The sequence below is a fragment of the Gasterosteus aculeatus genome, chromosome 7 (genome assembly GCF_964276395.1).
Source record: "Gasterosteus aculeatus chromosome 7, fGasAcu3.hap1.1, whole genome shotgun sequence".
Taxonomy (NCBI): domain Eukaryota; kingdom Metazoa; phylum Chordata; class Actinopteri; order Perciformes; family Gasterosteidae; genus Gasterosteus; species Gasterosteus aculeatus.
In genome coordinates, this window is record NC_135694.1 from 21,170,641 (window position 1) to 21,193,376 (window position 22,736).

The 22,736-nt window shown below is 41.4% G+C and overlaps 1 protein-coding gene across 6 annotated transcripts in view; it reads right to left on the bottom strand.

The window, feature by feature from the left end:
• Positions 1-10,265, bottom strand: part of LOC120821711 (glutamate receptor 3) — a 52,986-nt gene extending 42,721 nt beyond the window's left edge. For all 6 annotated transcript variants that reach the window (XR_013468075.1, XR_013468074.1, XM_040180641.2 and 3 more), the window contains exons 1-2: positions 9,797-10,265; positions 9,264-9,422 (exon numbers count right to left, since the gene is read on the bottom strand). Coding sequence is in view for 4 of the 6 variants with exons in the window: in XM_040180641.2 (XP_040036575.1) it covers positions 9,264-9,422; positions 9,797-9,956 (319 nt within the window). In the remaining 2 variants the exon portion in view is untranslated. The remainder of the gene's footprint in view (positions 1-9,263; positions 9,423-9,796) is intronic.
• Between the last annotated feature and the right edge of the window lie 12,471 nt (positions 10,266-22,736).

Here is a 22,736-nt window from a genome sequence, read left to right on the forward strand (position 1 = left end):
TTGAAATTGAGTCGCTCCGTGGAAAGTCAACCCTGTAAAATACTTTATTACTCTTTATTTTATATTAAGGGGACAAAACACAAGCAGAAAGAGTACTTCATTGATTTAGCACTACACTCCTTCACCATTGTCAGACTAAAAAACTAAAGTTACCGCCTTGTGGTAGTATGCCCCCACCCACTAGTCAACTTGCATATTGTATCCTTCATTTCATCCTGTACGATTACTCACAATGCAAGTCAACCGCTGACTTGTGTGTATTAGGCAGAAAATAGGATAGCAGGACAGTGGTAGGATCCCATCTTTATCTATTATTTTCCATCCTATAGTCTTCAGCCTGAACCGACCTTGACTCTGGTATTCAGTCCCAAGTCTTTAAACAACCTTTCATTGTTTGGGGAACAATTGCATTGTCGAGCGGAATCTGGCAAATCTGACCACGCAAGCACAATTAAATCAATTTTACAGTTCTGTATATATCCGTGTGTTAAGCGCTCACACACACTTCATAGCTCGGTTCCGTCTTTCAGTCATATTTAATATTCCTCTACCCCGCAATTTTTCACAGCATTCATTTTAACTCAGCACATACAAACACATCAGACTTGCTGACACTGGTTAAAATACTAAACTAACAGGCATTCACAGGAATAAAGCCCACACCTGTTTGATGTTGCTGGTAGAAGATAATTCTGTAATCTAGGAAAGACATCTTCCATGGACAGATGCACCATTGTTTTATATCTGACGGACAATTGTTCAGCTTCCATCAAGGACTCAATGGGCAAACAGTTAAAAGAAACTCTAGAAAACTAAAAAAGGTCACAGGGAGTTCTTTTCTATTCAATTTTGGATTCACCATGCTTCACAGTGGCTCTTACAGCTAATCATTGTTCACTACATTATTCTGAACACAGATTTTTCAAATATACAGCTAATGCTAATAAAAAAAGATAGAAAGCAGCAATACAATTATCCCTTCTTACTTGACTCAATGTCATTCTACTCTACTCTCAAAATGGGAACAAAAAGAAACTGCCTGTTCTGCCAAAGGATCGATGAAATCATATATCTGGAGTCATGGAGCAGTAAACACTCGCCAACCGTATTAAATTCCCCTGATCATGCACAGCAACGAAAATACTCAACAATTAATTATTTTTTGGCACTGCATGCTCAGTGCGTTTCTGTTCAGAAGACAAAAACACTTTATATTCATGATTAATATCCACCTGGAAAAATCCATCCTCTCCCTTATTTCCTCCATCACCCACATCGGCCTCCCATTAGTGTTGCTTTCTCCTGTTTGCCCTCACTTCACCTCTCGCTGTCTCGGCCAACTTAACAGGTTGATGCAGCGGCTCCCGTAGCACCAAGCCGATCTTACGTCCTTCCTGAGATCTCGAGGCTTTGCAGCTTTGAGGGTCTCTCCCGCTGACAGCTGCAGGTTCTTTTTTGTAGTCTATCGTGAAACTTGCTGATGTCGGGACGAACCTGCGGTGTGTGTGTGTGTGTGCGTGCACAGCCGAGTCTACAAAGTGAATTCTTAAAGCTCTATCGCTGAGGGGAAATAGAGGGGAGGTGCTGTCCTCGACTGAAAAAGGAACACCAAGTACAGTGAGAAAATGTTAAAAAAAAAGTGAAAATGAGGAAAAATGATAGAGGAGGTCCCCCACTGAGAGGAGGTGATTTCTCTTGGACTGAGACACTAGTGAGAGACTGGAGGTTTGAGGGAATTGGATACTGCACTTAGGGGAAGTGAGGACAACAACTAGTTTGTGTGTTTCCGCGTGTGCTGCTGCCTGGTGGAAAGTTATCTTTCTACAGCTGTCTGCGGAGACAAGACCTCAGTTGCTTTCCCAGGGGGAGAAGGAGGTCATGTCGGTCTCAGCCATAAGGGAATACCTGTCTTGTTCCAGGGTCACAGGATTGGCAGGAGAAGAATGCAAAGGACACGGCTCAGACTTGCACCTGTGATCCCCAAATCCCCAACATGTAAAAGATTGGGGACAACAGAAACTACAAACACTAAATATACTATATTTACCAGCTATCAAATGTGCAAAATGTGCCACGCCAACAGTTAAACAAGCTACTATGAAGCGTGTTCCTTTATTCTGTCTTTAAGCATGAAGACAATTCCCCCATCTATGCACTAAGGCTAACTGTACAAAGCAATTTGTTTGGCACAGGCATATACAAAAATTAAGTAAATTCTATTCATGGTCAATACTCAGCGGAAAGATTCAAAGGTGAAAAGTCTGTGATTAAATTCTAATCAGCACTGATTACAAGATTCCAGCAGCCAAGGTTTTAAATTAGCATGAGTGGCAGCAAGTAAAAAGCCAACTGAACCTCATGCTAAATTGACAAAAGGCTTGAAACTAGAGATTGAGATCATATTTTGGTGTTCGCTGTGTTTACTGAGGTAATAACTCAAGTGAGAAGCTTTCAAATACTCTACCAAGTTGCCTCTATGTTAAAAAGAAAGAATGCAATTCTTGCGCTTTGGCTTCGCTTCTCGCGGAGCCGCCTGCTGCAGATCACAGCGATACGTAGAGCGATACCCATAGAGGCAACTGCTGAACAAACAACGCGGCAGTCAATTTTATTTTCTCCAAACCAGTTCACGGAGATACAGCTTATTTGCATTTCTTTTTTACTGCATTTCAAAAGATAGCATTAATTGGTTTGACAATTGCATGGAAGCAAGGCTAGAGACTAAGGATGTAATACACAAGGGACTCCAGTGAAATTGACTGAGATGTCATTTGCATATGGATTGGATATATTGCATTCATAAACAGTTAAACTGGGCTTTGTGTTTGCCATTTTAGCTTAGCATGTCAGTAGGCCTTATTTCCCTAAATAACACTTAAAGTACAGCTGAAGCAGACGGATATATCGATGGTTTGGCAATGAAATTACTCGGCAAATCCATCCACTTGTTGTTGAGATACGCCACAAATGTAAAACTGCAGCTGGTACTGGAGGAAATGTCAGAGGATCACCAAACTTCATTAAGATTCATCCTCTTGGCAAAGGAAATGTCTGCACAAAATGTCAAGGTAATTCTTCCAATAGCTGTTAAGATATTTCAGTCTGGAACCGAGTCTGATGTTGTGCCACTGGCGTGGTTGATGAAAGGGAGGCCAAATATATCATGCGTGTTTCGGAAATTGCACATGAACTTTTGAGTATTGACTCTTCACAGCGGCTCATCTAGTTTGAGTTTAATAAGCTGCAATTCGTCCACCTACAGGCTTGTTAGGATGAGCGAGTTTGAATTCTCCATTGGAATAAACGTTTGTTTTGAGATGAAAACATGCAAGCCAAGTAAATCAGGTTGAAATGATCTCTGTGTTATGACATTTAAGCTCTCCATCTCTATATACATGTTGCAGACGTGTTTTGCAATCAATTTCGGTTGACCGACCAAAGAGAAAGCAGAGGGCACATCGGGACTGAAACTCGAGTAGGTGTTTCTCCTGAGGCAGCGTGGTTGCATGTTGGCTGGAGTTCGCTCTTCTCTACAGATTCCAGCTTTGTGAAAGCATACGTTTTCCTCCAGCAGGTTACCCGCTGCAGATATTCATTATACACAAAGATTGGGGCAACACAGTCGGATTAGCCCTAATCTGAAAAATACAACTGTATATAACCCACATGCTCAAAGAACACGACGGAAGGGAATCTGCAGCAGAGATAGGCAGAGATTGCCTGTGGCTACTCGAGTCTTACGGAAGAATACACTTTAATATTTCCCTGCACCGCAGTGAAAGCGCTTCTAACACCCCACCTACACATGTTTTGCATTTACTGCAAAAACATCATCCAAGGACCACTGTAATAAGAAACCGAGGAACACAACAAACTCAATATGAAAAGGTTGTGATTCTGTATTACTGCAGAGGGCATTGAAACATAAAAAAAGGGTCAAGTTGAAAACGTTATGAGTCTGAATGCAAAGTACATTAAATTAACTCAATACAACATCAAAATGCTTCATTCTAGTTAATTCAATTCATTTTGTGGATTAAAACAAATGATACAAAGAGCTATTCAGCTGGTCTCAGTCTTACAGACTATTAACAGAAAATACCATCAAGGAATGAATATTAACCTTGATGTCATTTGAACTGTTTCCTGTCAATTTGAAACACCAAAAACACTAAAGCTCAAATCGTGATTTTCCTCCTCAACATTCAACAGCTGAGGCTCATCCAACTTTCGTAAATCTATGGAAGCAGCCCCTCTGGACTATTCCCTGCCCGACGGCATCTCTGGTATTTATTTGCGTTGCTCCATATTGTTCGCAGCTCGTTGTCCTTGGATAATCTCAGGTAACGTTTGGTGAATAACAGCAGAGCTTTCAGAGGCGGCTTCCCTGAAGGACATTGTGTAAGACTGCAAACAAACCGCTGCAGCATCACTGTAGCTTGTCAGCAGTGATAACCGTCGTTCTGTTACAGCACTGACATGCACGCACATTCAGAAGCACAGGACGAAACACTAACTACACATCTCCAGTGGCTTGCCCCCAAACCTATTCAGTACTATTCCGCCATTTTACAGCTTCATAACCATCTGAGGAAAAAAACAGAAATAAGAACCTTCCCCACGATGGCTGTGCTGGGAGCCTGTACGGCCAAATACATTTAGCTTTTTGCTCTTGACTGACTGATGTTCTCAGGCTACGAATATTTTAAAGCCAGGGTCATAATTGTGGACATTTCTTTAACATCAATACTCCCTTGGTCAAAGAAAGCTAATGTATTCATGGTGCACAATAACCCATGACTGTTCTGTTGCCCCACAGCCCTTATTACACTAAGGGTCAAAGCATGTATTCATGTCAGTGAAAGTATCTGTTAATAAACGGCATTGCCTGCAAGTGAAATGATGCTTTAGTGAGATACAATCACTGTAAAGACATTTCGAAAAGCTTTTATGTTGTTATAATGCTCCCCGATGACAACGCCGTGACAAATGTGAGGATGAGCACTTGTCAACTTGGGGCCGCTCATCCAAACTGACAGGACTCCGGCTGCAGTGGCAGTAACGCAGATATTTTTTAATAGTGCATTGTGAGAAAAGGAAACGTCCCAATACGAAAGCAGAGGGGATTAATATGGTGAAAATGTTTTAAACATTGCTCATTTAGGTGCAGATTGCATTCCTCAACTATGAAGGGCCCAAGATTATTATGTATTGTTTAGCACAGTAACTGTGTGAAGAATTCACATTGACATTTACTTTTAATTATAATGATATAACATTTTGAAAAGCTCTCAAGCTCCAATGATCCAGCTAGTGAAAACATCCTCTGGTGAGCATTTCTATTTTTATTCTTCCTCTCGGCTTATGAAATGATGGCTGTGTGAGTTGTTGCGTTCGTAAATACTTAAAGGAATGGTTAGACATTTTATGAAATATATTTTGCATTTGCTTCTTTTCTGACAGTTCTGGGAGAAAACAAATCAATACTGTACTTATTTTCGTCCTGTTAACATGTTCAATTTTCCACAAAGACAAGAAACTGGAAACATCTAGCTGGGTTCAGTCCAAAGGCAACAGCAAGCAGCAACTAAAGCCTACGAACTATCATGTTGTGTGTTCTCTGGTTGCCTAGCAACCTCCCAGAGACAATCAGACAGAATCAGGTAACCCTCCAATATCACGATGTTTCCTTTTTGCATTCTTGTTCTATGTGAATTGCACAAATAAGATACAACATGTCAATCAATACTGTTTAGAGGTGCTGGAAGGCAGTTGTTGTCGACGTTGGAGGTGTTTTTCTTTTTTTTTGTTTCTAAGCATTGAGTCGGTTTTAATGCTGGTTTTAACATTTGAGACTGGTATCATCCTCTTATCTCACTTTTGGCCCGAAAGCATATATGTGTATTTAACATTTCTTTTCTATCCTCTTGCTTTAAAAAATGTATTGAACACTACAGCATTAGAACTCACAATCCAGCATCCACAGCCAACTTTAAACAATGGGACTTTCACACCAGGCGAACATGATCCTATACTTTGCCTTGTTAGTAAAAACACATTTTTATCTTGAAGTAGCTTATGTTACACATTCAGAGTTTGCCAATGTGTCCTCCATCCCCTGCCTGCACCGTTTCTATGCCAACAACAGGACAAAAAATAATTTGAGCTCATACCTTCAGTGTTGTAAGCGTGCTTTTTTGCATGCAAATTTGCAAACAAGCATTGCAATTTCTTTTAGATTGTCCTTATTTGGTAATATCTCATTATTCAATGTATTCACGATAGTCTTAATATTGCAGAAGAAGAAGAAGATGAAGAAGAAGAAAGAGTAGGAGGAGGAGGAGATCTGGCTGCATAAACTGGTCCATGCTGCATTAGTAGGACTGTCCTTTGCCTACACAGTGAAGTGCTCTAACATTAGCCTCTGTCTGCGCACCATCACACTGGTTGAGTCACAGCAGAGGGAGGATAGGTGGCTGTAACAAACGCTGTTTGAAGGAACACACTGTCACATTGACATTTTATTGAATTAAAAGTTCATCTCTGGAAAAAATACTGGTCTGAATAAATTCATGCTGTTGCCACTATAGGCGAGATGATTAAATGAGGAAGGCTTTTTAAAATGCATATAGTGTTTTTTTTTGGGGGGGGGGGGGGGGGTTCTGTTTCTGTCTGCTCTGTCACCATACCCACAAAAACTATAACCCAACACGCTCTTGGTTTAACCTTTCTTTCATTGTCCAGCTGGGTCTGTGTATCGGCTGTCCCTTCCTGCCCCGATCCCGGTCTTAATGGATGTAACCCTCCTATTTCTACAGTTATGCACACAATCTGTCCCGGCCTCGGGCAAGGTGTCACATCAATACATTCTGCAGCTTCCCTCCAGCCAGCCACAAATTGGTAAGATAATAAACACAACAGCAGAGTCAACTTCTCTTTGTCTGCATCAATTCAATCAAGTTGCAATGACTGAAATGATTTTGCTACAAAATATTATTAAATTGTTTGTTTTCATACAATCATCAAGGAGACGATTCAGTGTCTATGAATTATTATAGAAATAGAGGAATGAAAGCTTGGTTAGAATTGATTTTTCCATATTAGAAAACAAACTGGAGCCAAACGCACACACACTGCTGCTGGACTATAGCCTTCCACCTATTGATCCACACTGCCAATAACACTGTCATTTGCCATCAGGGATTTGTAACAATCATTACATACTGACCCAGCTGGAGGACGGCAGTGTTGTCCTGCTTTATTTTATTCTGGGGCCAAACAACAAATGCAACAAAGGAGCTGTGAGCATAAAGTGATTCCTCTTTTCTGTATAAAATACAAAGTTTTGTAGACAGGTTCCGTCTTAACACTTGCTCATCTAAAATTCATTTGAAAAAAATCAAATGAACAAACGACCAACCTGTCATTCTTGCCAGAATAGAAATGTGTCACATCATAATTATCACATTCAAATGAACACTTGCAAGGCGAGCAGGGCATTATGTAATCCAGACTACTAAAATAAGAATAATGGAGTTTGGTGCATTTTCAAAAAATGTCTTAGTCACAAGCTGGCCCAGCTGGTCTGCATAATGAGTTGCTCACTGGTCTTTTTCAACTGGGAAGCATCTCGCTTAGCTCGCCTCAGCTTATTTTGGTAACATGCTTCCCACTGATTATCCTTTTTTTATTCTTATCCTTTAAGAAGAACAACTTAAAGCTTCTTTGAAAAGCAATGGATTTAGGTTTACTCAAAAAGAATCCTAACTATGGCCTGAATATTCAATAGTTGCATTAACCAAAAATATACGTGCATTTCTGTTTCAGTCAGAAGGCCTCTTTTTTCCACGTTCAATCCACAGGGCACCACACGGTGCAGGAAAACATCTCTTTACTTCCCTCCCATGCCGCGCATAATAACAGAATATAAGATGACAATATTAAAAGCATCATCTTTTAGTGTGAATAAAGAGGACTAAGGATAAACAAATGTTTAACGGGTTAAGATGAGTTGGTTTCCTTTAACCCTGGGTTAAAGACGACTGGAGGCCAAACAGCTCATTGACACTGTCTGAAGAAATGGTTCCTCTGGATGAGTGATTTCATGCAATGGCTTGCTTCAGAACTCCTTGAGATGGGAACAGGTTACGTCAAGCTAAGCGTGTAACATACATCACAGTCGCCCGCATGTAATCACTCTGCAGCCGACAGCGCGAGGCTGTGGTCAAACGGCATCAAGGTGCGAGCGCGTAAACCTCCCTGTCTCTGAAAATACTCCCCGTGGCTCCTGCTCTCTCCCTGCTGCTCCCTCCAACGACTGCGCTTTTTTTTTTTGTCAGCCCTTTCCTTAGTTCATTAGGTTACGCAGCGATCTCAAAGGCGGCTGACAAGGTTTGAGGAGCTCATCTTTGCGTGTGAAGTGGGAAAGTACAGTCGGTGGGGAGAAAGATAACAAGTGAATTCTGGAGGCACCACGTCAACCCGGGTGAGGATTGACTGGAAGACCAATTATGAAACCATCTCACAATCCTAAGCCCTTCCTATCAAATCCACGTTTATAGAGCTGACTACATGGATTACAGCATGTTACAGTTGATGCAGGAGCCTATTTGTTCACGAACGGTGCAGAGAGGAGAGTTCACGTGCTGCTGGTTTGAAGGACAGGAAGTTTGAAACAGTTGGAAAGGGAGTGAGAAACAAGTAGCCGTGTGGAACCAAACACATGGACAAAAGGGTCATGGCCTTAAAATGGCTACTGTCCTGCATTCGAGAGTGGTAACAAATGACCATTATATATGTCGTCATTTGAGAGAGATGAGACCGTAATGTTTATGGTGAAAGACGTAATCAAATTCAACGATTTGTGTCTTACAACCCACCTAGTAGACACCGTCACGCAATTCAACCTTATAACAGGCAACCAAAAGTCTTTATTGGACACTACAGCATAATAACAGCAATCTTTGTTTTCACCCACAAGAGCTGCTCATCAGCGTCTCTGGAATTACTAAATTACTCTTTGGCCAATTACGGCCCCATCGGGGTCATCCAGCCTGAGTTTGGATGGCATGACAGGGGAGATTTTGTAGTAGCTCAGACCCACGGATGGTGTCTTCTTCTTCCTTCGTTTTTTTTTGTTAAAGCCCAATTTACTTTATCCAAAGACAAATTTCCCCATTGGCCAATGAGATACAGAGCATATAAGCCCATTTTTAGTGCATCCAGAGAAATTATTTAACTGTTCCTGGCGCGTCACTACTCACAGGCATGTGTGACGGAGAAGCTGTTGGAGGACTCCAGGTTGTCCACATTGTAGTTGAGGTTGAAGGGTTTCTCCGTCGCATTCTGGTTGGTGTTGTACAGCTGGACAGCGAACCTGAAGGCGCTGTGTTCCTGCACCGTGGAGCGCATGAACAGCCCGCCTACAGGGAAGAAATGTCACATTCAACAGCGCTGTAATTCATTCCCGACATACATGCGGAACGCACTCTTTTTTTTTTTACTCCCGTGGTGAAGACGTTTAAGAATTGCACAGAACGAGGGCAATATTTGACGAATAATAGAGCAGCGGAGCTAAAGTAAGGAGGCAAAGAAATCAACGCGTTGGTCTGTCACATAATAAATAATGCACTGCAGATATTGAGACGTTGGCACCATTTGGATCAAGTCTTTTTTTTCACCCCCTGATTTGTGCCAAAGACGCGCAGAAGTGGAGTGAACTTGCCAAGACGAGTCCTATTTGGACCATGTGAACAAAGACAAAGCACATGCAGCCAGAGTATCCCGTCGAACTTACCTATGTTGATTTGGTTAGGAAAGCCTGCCAGCGAGTCCCCCCAAAGATACAATAACACAAGGACTGTCGCAGGGGTGCGATGCCACATTTTTATCCGGGACGTGAATTTCAACTCCTGGTCTGGATGATGTGCGATAGGAGGGAGAGCGCGGAGAACCATCAACAGCGGGCTTCGTGCGCAAAGAAATCCACAAGATGCGGCGCGGGTCTCTCTCTCTCTCTCTCTCTCTCTCTCTCTCTCTCTCTCTCTCTCTCTCTCTCTCTCTCTCTCTCTCTCTCTCTCTCTCTCTCTCTCTCTCTCTCCCACTGTGTGCACCCACGCTGAATGTGTGCCAGCGCAACTGCAGCGCCAGCCCTCCTCTTCTGCTGCTGCTGCTGCTGCTGGTAACCTAAATCCAGTTTTATTTCAAAGATGGAGGTGACGGAGGAGAGAACAGCGCATCTCTCCTTAGTGTGCATGAGGACAAGTGAAAAGGGCCAAAGAGAGAGCGACAAAGGGGGAGGCAGAGGGGGAGGGAGAGGAGAGGAAGGGAGGGGACGTTTATCAAACTTGGCTTGACGTTGAATTATAATAAGAGCGGCCTCCCTTTTTTTCCTCCTCACGTCACTGCAGAGTTGATGTGTGAGGCGGTGTAGCCTCTGCTGGGCTTTGGTGTGTGTGTGTGTGTGTGTGTGTGTGTGTGTGTGTGTGTGTGTGTGTGTGTGTGTGTGTGTGTGTGTGTGTGTGTGTGCGTGCGTGCGTGCGTGTGCGTGTGCGTGTGCGTGTGTGTGTGTGTGTGTGTGGCGCAAAGGCAGAGCAGCACACACCAGCATCCTCTTAGTATGGACCAGTAGTACACTGCTGACTGGTGAGTGTGCAGCCGATGTGTGCATGCAGGCCCAGTAGGTCTCTGTCCTGTTTTCTCAAATGCATCATGTGTCCCTCCCTGTTTTAATCGGATGTGAAGCCGCACTCGTGCATATACAACAGCAGCAAAATCTGGAGCTGTCCCCTGCAGGTGTTTGAGGGCACAGAGTGGGAGCTAATGAACTGAGGTATCCCTGTTTAAACACTGGTAGCCGAGTGTCTTCACCAATTCCACATCTTAATTTATTTACTGTCGTTATCCAAGAATCCGAGTTGTTATCCGAGATATCTCAGTAGTAAAACAACAACAATAACATGGCACAGTTTCTCTCGACTACATTTAACAATCTTCCACTTATTTCCCCATTGAGATAAAGGAGCAGATACATTTCTCCTCAACCGCAGGTTAACAGACACAACAATGCACATTCATTTCACGTGGAAACACGGGCCAAATTGGGATGGGATTTTCCCTGCCTGCCTATTTGCATATTCTGTGCCTTTTTGTCCGTCTGAAGGAGATATCGCTTTATGCAGCAGGTCCCCACCTCACAAAGTACCAAACGTGATGAGATGCCGGAAAATATCATCATTATCACACGTTGTTTGTCTTTAAAATTGGCTGATTCTGAGACAGCTAATAGTTGAGTGCAGGAGGACGTTTTCAGCTAGACTGAAAATGTTAGCTGTTTGACATGATCGTGCAGTTGTTAAACCCTGAACATGAGAAGCAAGTTCCGCCATGGCAGTCATGACTTGGATGAGCGGAACGAGAGTCACGAGCGTCAGACAGTCATCTCTATCACCTACTGGGTTAATTGTTAAATGCTTCTCTTTGACAAAGCTGAAGTTCTGTTTGCTTCTGTCTAGACCAAGAAAGTCATGTTTGCAGCCTGTTAAATGCTGCATCTGGACTTTTATCAAACCAACCTGATACAGCAGTTTACTGCTGATATTCAGTCTTGGATATTTTATGATATTAATACTTTTTATTAAACGGCATGTAACCTAAAGCACTTTCTGTACACCACGCTGCAGTTGTTTGGGAATGTGATTTAAATACAGTTATTAAACTCCATTTCCTGGGGATGACTTCTCTTCTGCCTGCAGTTCATTCTCTTTAATCATTTATCTATTCCAAGACCGTAACGGTAAATCACTTTACTCCGTTCAGTATTGCTTACTCACTTTGAACGACTCTTCCAACCCATTAAATTAACTGAGCAATACGACACGCTATTATGCTCACAAAGCGAATGTGTGTGTGTATGTATGTATGTATGTATGTATGTATGTATGTATGTATGTATGCATACATATACACAGGTAAATATAAAGCTACATTTTTTTAAATGTACATACAGCAGTAAATAATCGCATAAATATTCACACTCTTCAGGTAAGTATTTAGTAGATGCACCTTTGGCTGCAGTCACAGCACTGAGTCAGTGTGGATGCACATCTGGACACTGCTATTTTTCTCCATGCAAAACAGCTCAAGCTGTGTCAGGTTGTTCAGGGTTCGGGCGTGAACCGCTCTACTCAAGTCCAGCCACAAATTCTTGATTGAATTGAGATGTGGGCTTTAACTCCAGAAGATTCCCCATGTTATCTTTAAACCATTTCTGTAGAGCTCTCGCTGTATGCTTGGGGGTCGTTTTCTTGCTGGAAAATAAATCTTATCTCCCAAGTCGTAGTTCTCATCCCTCCAGGATTCTGCAGTTCTCCTTTACAAGCCCTCCAGGGGCTTTTCCAGAGAAGCATCCCCAGAGCAGGACGCTGCCGCCACCAAGCTTCCCGCTGGAGATGGTGTGTGTGTGCGTGTGTGTGTTTGTGTGTGTGATGTGCTGTTCACCAAACACAGCTTCTATTCTTCCAATTGATTCTGGAGTCTCCTGCATGCCTTTGGGCGACTTCCAGGCGAGATTTCACATTAGCTGTGAAGAACACTGGCCACAGCTGTGCCTCCCATCCAGGCCGCTGAAGCTTTTAACGCCTTCGCAGTGGTCGTAGGTGTCTTGGTCACCCGTCTTCTTCTTGCTCAGTCACTCAGTTTGTGTGTACCAGCAGATTTAAACACTAAAAAGATATTTTACACGATGTATTTTTTAATTTATTGGCATTAGTTTGTCAAATCTGTTTTCTGCAAAGCAAATTATTCTAAGATAAAATATATTGACCATGATTTCATGTATAAAAGCAAGAAAAGGGGAAAGAATCCAAGGGTTGTAAAGACTTTGCACAGGCATTGTACAAATATGTTTGCTGGAGTGCTAGAAATCATTACAGCTTCTTATTTAGGCTGCTGAAAAACAAGCACTGCAGAACAGCTACAGACTCTGTGCTTATTGATCTGGATGTGATTTAATGCTTGGCATACAACGCTCATCTTTCACAGGACACAGCGAGTAGAACAACAGTACTATAATTAGGTTACATTTCATGAATGAAAGCAATGGATGGATGGTATGACTTTTCCGCAGACACACACCAATGTTTGTATGTCGTTTGTGGATACGAACTCTGCGCCACTTGAAGGATGATCACTTTAGTGTTAGTCTGCTTAAACATAATCTCTCATTGTTAAAAATGAAATAAATGCAAAACACAAGATGTGTTGGTATATCAGCGACTGGAAAACATACGATACATATGAAAACATGTAAACTGCTCTTCAGCATCTGTTGAAACTAGATGAGGATTATACCCGAATGATCGGTGTGGGGAGAGGGGTTAATCCTTGTTCCCCTCTGGTAAAAGAATAATAAATAGTTTCTTTAAGGCTTTACTTTGATTTTGGAAAAAAAAAATGCAACTCCAACATGATTGCCACAACCTGCATCATAAGTGATGGAAAACGATCGCCTTTTTAAACGATGGCACAAGTTTCATTAAAGCTATTAAAGGAACACAAGTACGAAACACAACACTCTGACCGCCGACTAGCATCAACCCCAACCTTCTGACCCGCTATCTATTTGTTGCACCAACCAGAGAATCCATCTGCTCTCGCAAATGGGCCCTTGGTCTTTGTTATAATAGTTTCTTGTAACATGTAAAGCTTATGACAGACAGACAGACACGACCGAAACAGGCTTCTCCTCAACCCCCCCCAACGTGTGTCACAGTCTCACACCACACCTTTTTCTTCGGCAGAGAAAATAATGTAAAGGGAGAAACTTTGCAGCAATGAATGAATAACTAAACGTGTTCAGAGTGAAGATTAGGGGTAATTACACCTTCCTTAATGAGGTGCTTTGAAGATACAGCATTTGAAGAGGGGCTCGAGGTCTTTCGGAGAGCATTGAGGTTACCGTCGCACTGCCTCCTCGGCACACCTTGGGCAGGCTTCCCACTTTCCACCGTGGCAAATGAGATCTGCTCAGGGAGTCTCTCGCTCTCCGTCTGATACGCCGCCTCTTTAGCAGGATTCAATTGAGTGTAAATGTCAGCAGGTCGTTCTAGAGCTTCATATGGAGTTTAAGCAAAAGTGGCATTTATGAAGTGTTGACCATATGGCGGCAGCCGGTAATAGCTCAGTGCTGCTCTGGCATTGGTCCAAGGGGCTGACCATGTGAGCAATGCGACGATGAACCACGTACCCTTGCACTGTAATAAGTGATCTTTAGGTCGGATTTAAAATAGAATAATGCGTCTACTGTGACATGTGACGCCAACCACAGATATCGCAGGACAAACATGTGACATCACATGTCAATCTATCAAAGTCTACAAATTTAACCTTGTTTTATATATATATATATATATATATATTTATAGCGATGGCTTACAGAATTATGCACACCAGTTGTACGCCTCGGGGAGCAGATTGGCCTAAATACAGTGTAACACGTAGCAGTGCTAACAGCGAGCGCAAAGTTAAAATCAGACATCCACAGTAATTAAGTCGGCAAAAAGGCAACTGATTTTAACTCGGTCGGAATCATTCGTGCAAAGTCTGTGTAAGATAAAAATGAAAATTCAAGTGTCTGCATCCCTACATTTTATGAGTGCTGCAGCATTTATGGTGAGTTTAGGTGAGTATTTGCTTTACTTGCCGTTTATTAATTCAGATAATTAGTGCTTTAGGGATTGGAAGTCTCCTTGTTTATTTAGTAAAACTCCTTTTCCTTAGTGTCATTACTCAGAGCCGGAATTTGTGAAAGTGGATGTGGATCTTTGCAGCCACGTGCGCAGCGCTTCATTTCACATTTAAGACCAACGCCTGCTTGGAGAATTGAAAAGTGCGCAGCAGAAGTGCTTTGATGCACACATGGCCTCATTTTCCTGGGACAGATAACATAAGCAAGGATTGGCTTTGGATAATTAAAGATGAGCTGAAAACAATCTCTTCAAAAACAAACAGGGAACTGTGCAAGTAGAGGCATCATATATTCTTGGTCAGGGATCAAGAGGGAGGAAATGCAATCTTGTGAAGTGTAATGCACGTGCTGATCTACTGGATGCTTACCAGGTCAGATGTATGTATGCAACATGCCTGCAAAGTAGCTCCCAAGAGAGATTTTTAAATGCAACTCAATAAAAATAATGCCCTGTAAAATTCCTGAGACAAAATGATGATATTGTACTGTGTTATAGTTCCCACGGTCAGGGGCCAGGCTGCAATAAGGAGTTATAAACTCCCCCAGAAAGGAGAGAGCAGGCCGAGAGCTATAAAAGTTCACAATAAACCTTTCATATTTAATTTCCATAAGGCTTCCTGTAAATTGCTCATATTGATGGCTCAACATAGAGTTTTGGTTACAGTGAGTGAGCCGAACCTCACAGCACCTCGCATCTCACAGCAAGGCAATTCCATCGCTCCTCTCTTGGAGATTCTCCGTCTGATTCTTAGCATCGTGTTTAATGATACAATTCCTATCAAATGTGTTTATGAGTGGAAACAAACCAGAGTGGGATTAATTATTTGCTTTGCTTGCTGTGGGGCACCTGATATTTAGCGGGTCTGAGCCTGCTTTTGTTTTTGTAACTGCTCCCCGTAGGTCCATTCTTCCTACAGCAACATCCCAACCTAATAACATACGGGTCATTTAAAACAAAATAACTTGATTTGATTGTTGTGGTTTTTTCATCAGGACTTATGCTGCGGTGCCCGTTACACTCGTCTCCGGCCTAAAAAAAAGGCTCAGTAACAGAACGGAGATCATCGTCGGAGGTGAATGCTCCACCTTCTATCTCCCCTGGCTCTGTGATGCCAAATGAAAAAATTTATATTTAATAACGCAAGACAATTTTACTGCTAATTTCACCAGGTTGAACATCTTCACTGGACACAGCCTCATCTGACTCATAGACATTTATGTGCAGGTTTTTCTACTGCAATTTAGCAAACACTCAAAAACTATTATTCGAGTGTCAAAGGTGGAGGTGAATAAACTTGGGGGCACTTAAATATTGTGCTGCCGGCCTGAAATGAAATAGTTAAGCGTATTAGTGCAGCTTTTGTTAAGTTAGTCTGGAGGCCTAAAATATATTTTAGGAAGTGCAAGTGGATGTAAAGATTACAGGTACTTGAACCCACAACTCGGAAACAGAAATGCAAGTTGAGTTCTTTACTGGTGTTCAAATCCGAAAAAAAGAGGGCACGCAAAAATCCTTGGTTAAGTAGGCAAACAGAGTCGGAACAGGTAGAGCAGGAACAGTATCAGGACGCGCTTGGAAATAACACACAAGACAATCTGGCAGAGAACAAGTGAGGGGATCTAAATAGTGAGGGACTAATGAGGGAAGGGGCTGCAGGTGAGAAGGGCAGGAGGACCAGGTGAAGGGGATGAGAGATGATCTGGTCTGGATGACGGGATCTGGAATGACAGGAGAGTTAAACAAGCAGGCAAGAAGAAAAACTAATAAGACGGAGCATTTGTGACAGTAGACACGCCAGATAGCAGCAGTCACAATGTGTGAGACAAGACAACATACCACATTTCTGTGGAGGTTTGTCCTACCAGGTCTCCGGTTACGGCCGACAGGTCGAGGTAATCCGTCCATTGCAGCTTGTCCACAGCACGCCATGTCTTTGTGTTTGTCCTCCAAGTGATAACTATAAAGGCCCTTGGAAAATCAATAATGTGAATAGAAATCATGTATAAATTATTATTATTATTATTTCTTTATTTGATAGCATTAAACTGCACTTGTTATTACAAGATGTGTTTATGAATATTTAAAAGATTATATTGATTTCCATTACCTGTTGGCTTAGAATGTATCACTGCAGAGTGTCTCTATGTGACTACACTCCTGAGGGGAAAAAGATGGAGTTTTGAGCCATGCTAGAGGTGCTGCGAGGCCGTGAAGCTGAATGTAGACACCAACAAGCTGATGTTAAAAGCAGGAGAAATGTTATGCATGGTGTTCGTGCATTTAGCATTTTAGCATGTCAACATGTGCTCATTAGCACTTGTCACTTACCCTTCACTTTGTTTTGTAGCAAATATGTTATTCAGTGACTGGAACATGTTTTAGCCCAGTCTTCAAAGTCATTGAGGGGGCAGCGCAGTTTACTAAACTATACTGGACACACAGTATTACTGTTTATTAGTCTAATGGAGTAGCTAAATCCAGCAGGCAGATCTATTGCAATGATTATTACCAAGCTATGGGCACTAAATACAGTAACGTACAGTATGTGTATATGCCTTCATACATTTATTTTGCTGTGTTAAGGGTATAAGCTCAAATTCAAACTATGAATCGGTATAAAGATACTGTACATTTAGGAGAATACAAATGGAAGAGCTGCCATGGAAGTACTTATAGATAATTAATGGGTTTTTTAATACATTTTGAGAAGTGCATCGAAACCACATTGAGACTTTAACAGTAAGACTTACAAAATAGTTTTAGTAAGGAGACTTTGTTTGTAGGCTGATGGCAGAATGTCAAGCAAACTGAAGAGGGTGACAGTGCTAAAGATTTAATCCAAACGGGCTGTGACGAAGGAATGAGAAGATCCTTGAATAACCCAGCTAAAGCTCGGATAAGATGTTCACCAATGACCTGGCACGGCTCCACAGATACTGTAGCTGATCAATCCCCACACAGCTCAACTAATCTAGTGCAACGAATGATGGTGCAGAATCCCAAACCTCAGATTCAGCATGTTGACACAGACTTAAAACTGCACTCAGAGTTTATGCTGATTAAAAATCAACTGAGCATGAATTTGACTGAGATACTTACTTTACAATAAAAGGCAGAAACCATGATGAGTCAGGACGGGCCCAATAGAGTCCATTCTTTCCAGGTCGGATTAAACTGCAGGTTATTTTCAAAAATATTTATTTTTTTATTCTACTTTTTAACAACCCAAGTCTTCTCTCCGAGTTATGATATTAATTACAGTGGTGCTTGTAGAGAATGATGTCCTAGAATAAAGTGTTGTTCTACAAATGCATGTGCTGCAAACGTTAAATCTCCACTTGCTGAAAATCCCTGTGTGTGCGCATCTTTCTACAAATAGAGACATGTATTGATTTATGTAGAGCGACAGACATTTTAAGCTTCACACCCTATCAGATCATCAGCATCTTCATAAAACCCGGTTTATTACCTGTTATGATGTACAATAGTAGGTCTCATGGGGCGCTGAGCGTTATCTGTAGCAAGCGTTTTACTCGGAAAGCTGCGTATGAATAATCTCTTTTTAAAAGAAGGAACATCTCTTTAGATGAGTTTATCTCTGATTTCCTAATATTATTATATTATATCTGTTAGTGAATGTTTTTTATGTAGAGGAGTAAATTCCAGTGCTTTGTAATCATCAGGTGGGTGCTTGGTGACAAACTGTAATAATATAATTGAAAAGATTCTATTCCGCTGGGGTTCAACTTGTCCATTACTACATAGAAAATGTAATTAAACGGTCAAATGTTCATCTTCATTTCATCAAACAGAGCAGCAACTGAAACAAATTATATTTTGTTAAAGACGTTTCTTGCATATAGAAAAAAAAGTGAACTAAAAGTAATAGTACATTTGGGTAATTAGGAAGTCTTCTTTTAACAGCATGGGGGACCAGAGGGAGCCACGGTGCAGCAGCACCAAATATGAATGGAAATTTGATTAAACATTCCCACATCATTATGTGAATAATCCCTCACAGAACAAAAGAAAATGACCTTTTCGTACTCCACTCCGTACTTGTCAACAGCAGATGTTTTAAAGGACAAATCTGACATTAGACTTTTATGACCATTTCTGTTTACATTCCCTCTAAAATATGTGAAGTAAACGTATGATACGTCATGTGATCTAATGTTTCAGTGTTGCGACAAATATTCAATTACAATTTTCTGAAAACTAATTGATTGCTTGAGTTCAGCGTTGTTCTTTTTTTCATCATGGAAGTACTTCCACTAGAAGTTGATTCCAGTCTAAATTGTTTAATCTCATTCAACAGCAGTTTCCTTTTAATGCAATATTTGCTGCCAACATTTCCCAATGCCCCAAATTTAAAGAAAACGGGCACTATTTTGACTTTTTTATATGCATATTTGATGCTCAGAGAGGTTAAATAAGCATAAGCTCAATAAATACAAAACTAAGCTGAAGGGATTTGTGATAGTGATGGAGATATTAGGTTTCCAATACCTGTTGAATTGTACAAAATATTGAGGCTAATTGAACCTTCACAAATACAACTAAATTTCATATTTAGTCTGCGCGATCCAGGCTCCTGTTACAAGATCATCTTAAGATCCTTGGAGGCGGGCTGCAAGTCCACGAGTTAACAACACGTAACGTGAACAGGTTTTTTATATCCGAAACAAGCAGATGCTCTTATGGTTTATTCAAAAAAAGCATCAAACCACGTAACTTAATACACCACATGTCTCAAGAATAAGGAATTTCACAACCAATTCAAATCAATCCTGTCACTCAGGACATGCTTTCAATAGCTTAGTTTGCTCAGTGTGATGTGCTATATGCACACCACTCCTTCCCAAATCAGTCACCAACTATAACGTCAATAAAGTGAATCCACCTCAGCAAAAAAGCCATTCATCCCGACTAATCAATACTTTGCATCATGTACTTTTTTTTTCTATTTTTGTTTTTTGAACAGCTAAACAAAATCCTTTTTTTCTTTTGCTACAGAATGTTAACAAAAGGTTAGACGTATCCTTTGCAACATCTGTTCATTCATTAATGCTTCTGGTAAACATCGGCAACATTTCACCGCTGCATTAAAAATGACACTGATCATCCCAAAGGGAAAATGCAATTACAGCTGCAAACAAGATGGCTGATTGGCACAGGTGGAGACCTCATCATGCATGAATGACGACACATCTAGCGATGCTTTTTAGAAAACAAGAAATGAACGGAATCTTTTTGACGACTTCAAATTCTCACTTGACACCGATGTAAAATCTTCAAAACAGGATATTTAATGTTTGCAAACCGGAGGCAAAGCTGTCGCACAAACACACAGACACACACACACACACACACACACACACACACACGCACGCGCACAAGGTTGTTCAAAAGTTTTCTTTTCCAGCACCAACATATATACTGTGATAAACAGGGAGGTTTAGCGCATGCACAATGATTTCATTGTACAAGGACCACCATGTTCTTTATCCTGAGACATACATCTGATCATCATGAGACTGAAATGTTTCAGAAGGGGGTTTAAAATGTCCACTATACTCATGTAATGCAGCATAATGGTGATGAATTCTCTTGAAAAGTCTATAGTTGATGGATAACGTATACCACACTATATTATACAGTATATGCCTAGATCACAGATCAATATTCTGCCTCATTTTAAACTTCTCTAGGAAAACGTTGTAGTTTGTAGATCCGAGCCTTCCGTCCACTACAACTTTCGATCCAATGCCCCACATCGCCTGCCATTTTAAAAAGGGTAACTTTTTAACCGCGGCTGCAGCTCTACCCCGTGGCGTGAAGGCCTCCCCTGCTCCTCAAAATGGATCTTACCTTCTGTGTTGTGAATGAATGAATTAACTGTAGGCCACTTTGTAGGAAGTAGTGTTTTCACAGGGACAGATGCAGCTTTTACAAAGTGACTCTGCTGGGCAATTTATATTTTAAAAAAAACTCAAGGTGCTTTTATTTTATATACTTTTGACTGGTGTCCGTCTGCGGCCTGGTGATGAAGTGGCGCCCCACAGTTTGGGAACCACTGCTCTCATCCACACTAAAAAACAACTGCGGACATTGAGTTAGCAATCCAGTGGGCTGGGATGGTCTGATTAATTTATTTGGGAAACAACTATTTTGTCCTTGAGAGGGTAATACGGTGGTAAAATGATTTGTGTCGTATAATCCGGTCACTGGATGTAGGAAACTTAAATGAGGACTGGCCCCTTGAGGACTCGACTCTGGGGACATCTGGTAAAGTGTGACAGAGCATTTCGCAGGAGGAGGATTACGTTTGCGGAACGCTTTCAGAAGCGGTATGAATTTCGACTTTGGCCAGTTACCAATGCAGAGGTTTGCAGCGGGAGCAGTTCAGCCAAGAGCGAAGCAACAAACGATGGGGCGTGCCTGGAATATCATCAACAACATAACAGGAAGCTGATTATCTGGACCATGGAGACACTTGACCTCTGGCAGACATTTCTCCGTGTGATGGACAACATAGCACTTTATTTAAAATTGCAACGCACTTGTAATCAGGTTCTACGTTGTCTCATAAATATTCACTACCATTGAATTCGTTTTTAGCACTAATGAGGCTATGAATCATTTCATGGCAAATAAACCAATGACATCAAGAGAAAGGTCAACATTCTTTTCACAGCAACGGCCTTAAGAGGACTGTGGGCGTTTTAACAAAAGAAAAAAAAAGAAAATCAGAAAACATGCATGTGCATTGACGACAGCAGATGTTCCGAGTTCACTTGCTGCACTCCAACGGCACAACATCAGGCCTCGGAACCAGAGAGGAGGAATCATGCAGCAATACTGCAATACAATCTGTAGATAAAAAGACAAACCCCTGTGTAAGTGCTGCTTGGAGTCAGATATGTGTAGAGAAAAAAAAAAGGTTTGGCACTTAATTGTTTTCTTACATGCCATTAATTCTGAATTGTCAATAACAATCCGTCGGGAGGTTATTGACCTCTGGAATGCAATGCTCTACAAAATTACCAATCAGATTGTCATTGCCCTTCTAAGTCAGTTAGGTCATTAGGTTCGACGTCCCTGAGATAAATAAAAGCATTTTGAAATGGTTCTCACCTGCTGCACGCCGTCAAGGTTCACTCGCTTCCCGTGGCGTTTCACCAGTCGTTCCCTCCACCCCAGGAAGAACATCTACGTGGCCCAGACCTGTGGCCCACCTAGTCCCAGGAGGCCCTCATCATCCTGGCGACCGCCGCCTCCTCGTCCTCCAGGAGACACACTTGCTCCCCTCTGCAAGCGCCATACGGATCCATGAAAAATAAGATGGAACGTGTACAGAGAGAATACTTATTGTCTAGACGAGTGCGTGTGAATGTTTGAACATTTACATTTATTGTAAATGATGATCAACACATTTAACTGATAACTAGTAGTTCAATTATATATACAACCTTTAATTTGTCTTCACTCAGTAAAACAGACCTATCGGGGCCTCGGAGACAATCCGATAACCTGATCCATAGTGAGGAGTCCTTAAGTGCATCGTCATTAACTGGTTTCAACAATGTAAACACGCACAGCCTAAACATAACATTCATTTGTGTGAAAAAATAATACATATTTTTTACTGAATATATTTGTATTTCTCAGTTTTCCGAGACTTAACAAATAGCAGTCTAGTTCAGAAAATAGAAACGCTGCATGACTGTTACATCAATAAAACAATTAAAGACATCAATTTGTGAATTGATTCAGAATCTTAGAGATTAATCTCAGATCTCATATTTAATATTATCCCCCTTATTGATTTAGCTGTATGTTTCATTGTCTTTGAGTTCTAAATGCACTTAATTGATCTCAACACTTCTGTTTTCAATATCCAGTCATTCCTAAATGTATCTTTGTTTGTGGCTCCACCTCTCGGTTCCCTCTGGTGAACTACAGTTAGAGCCAGAAAGCAACGCATGG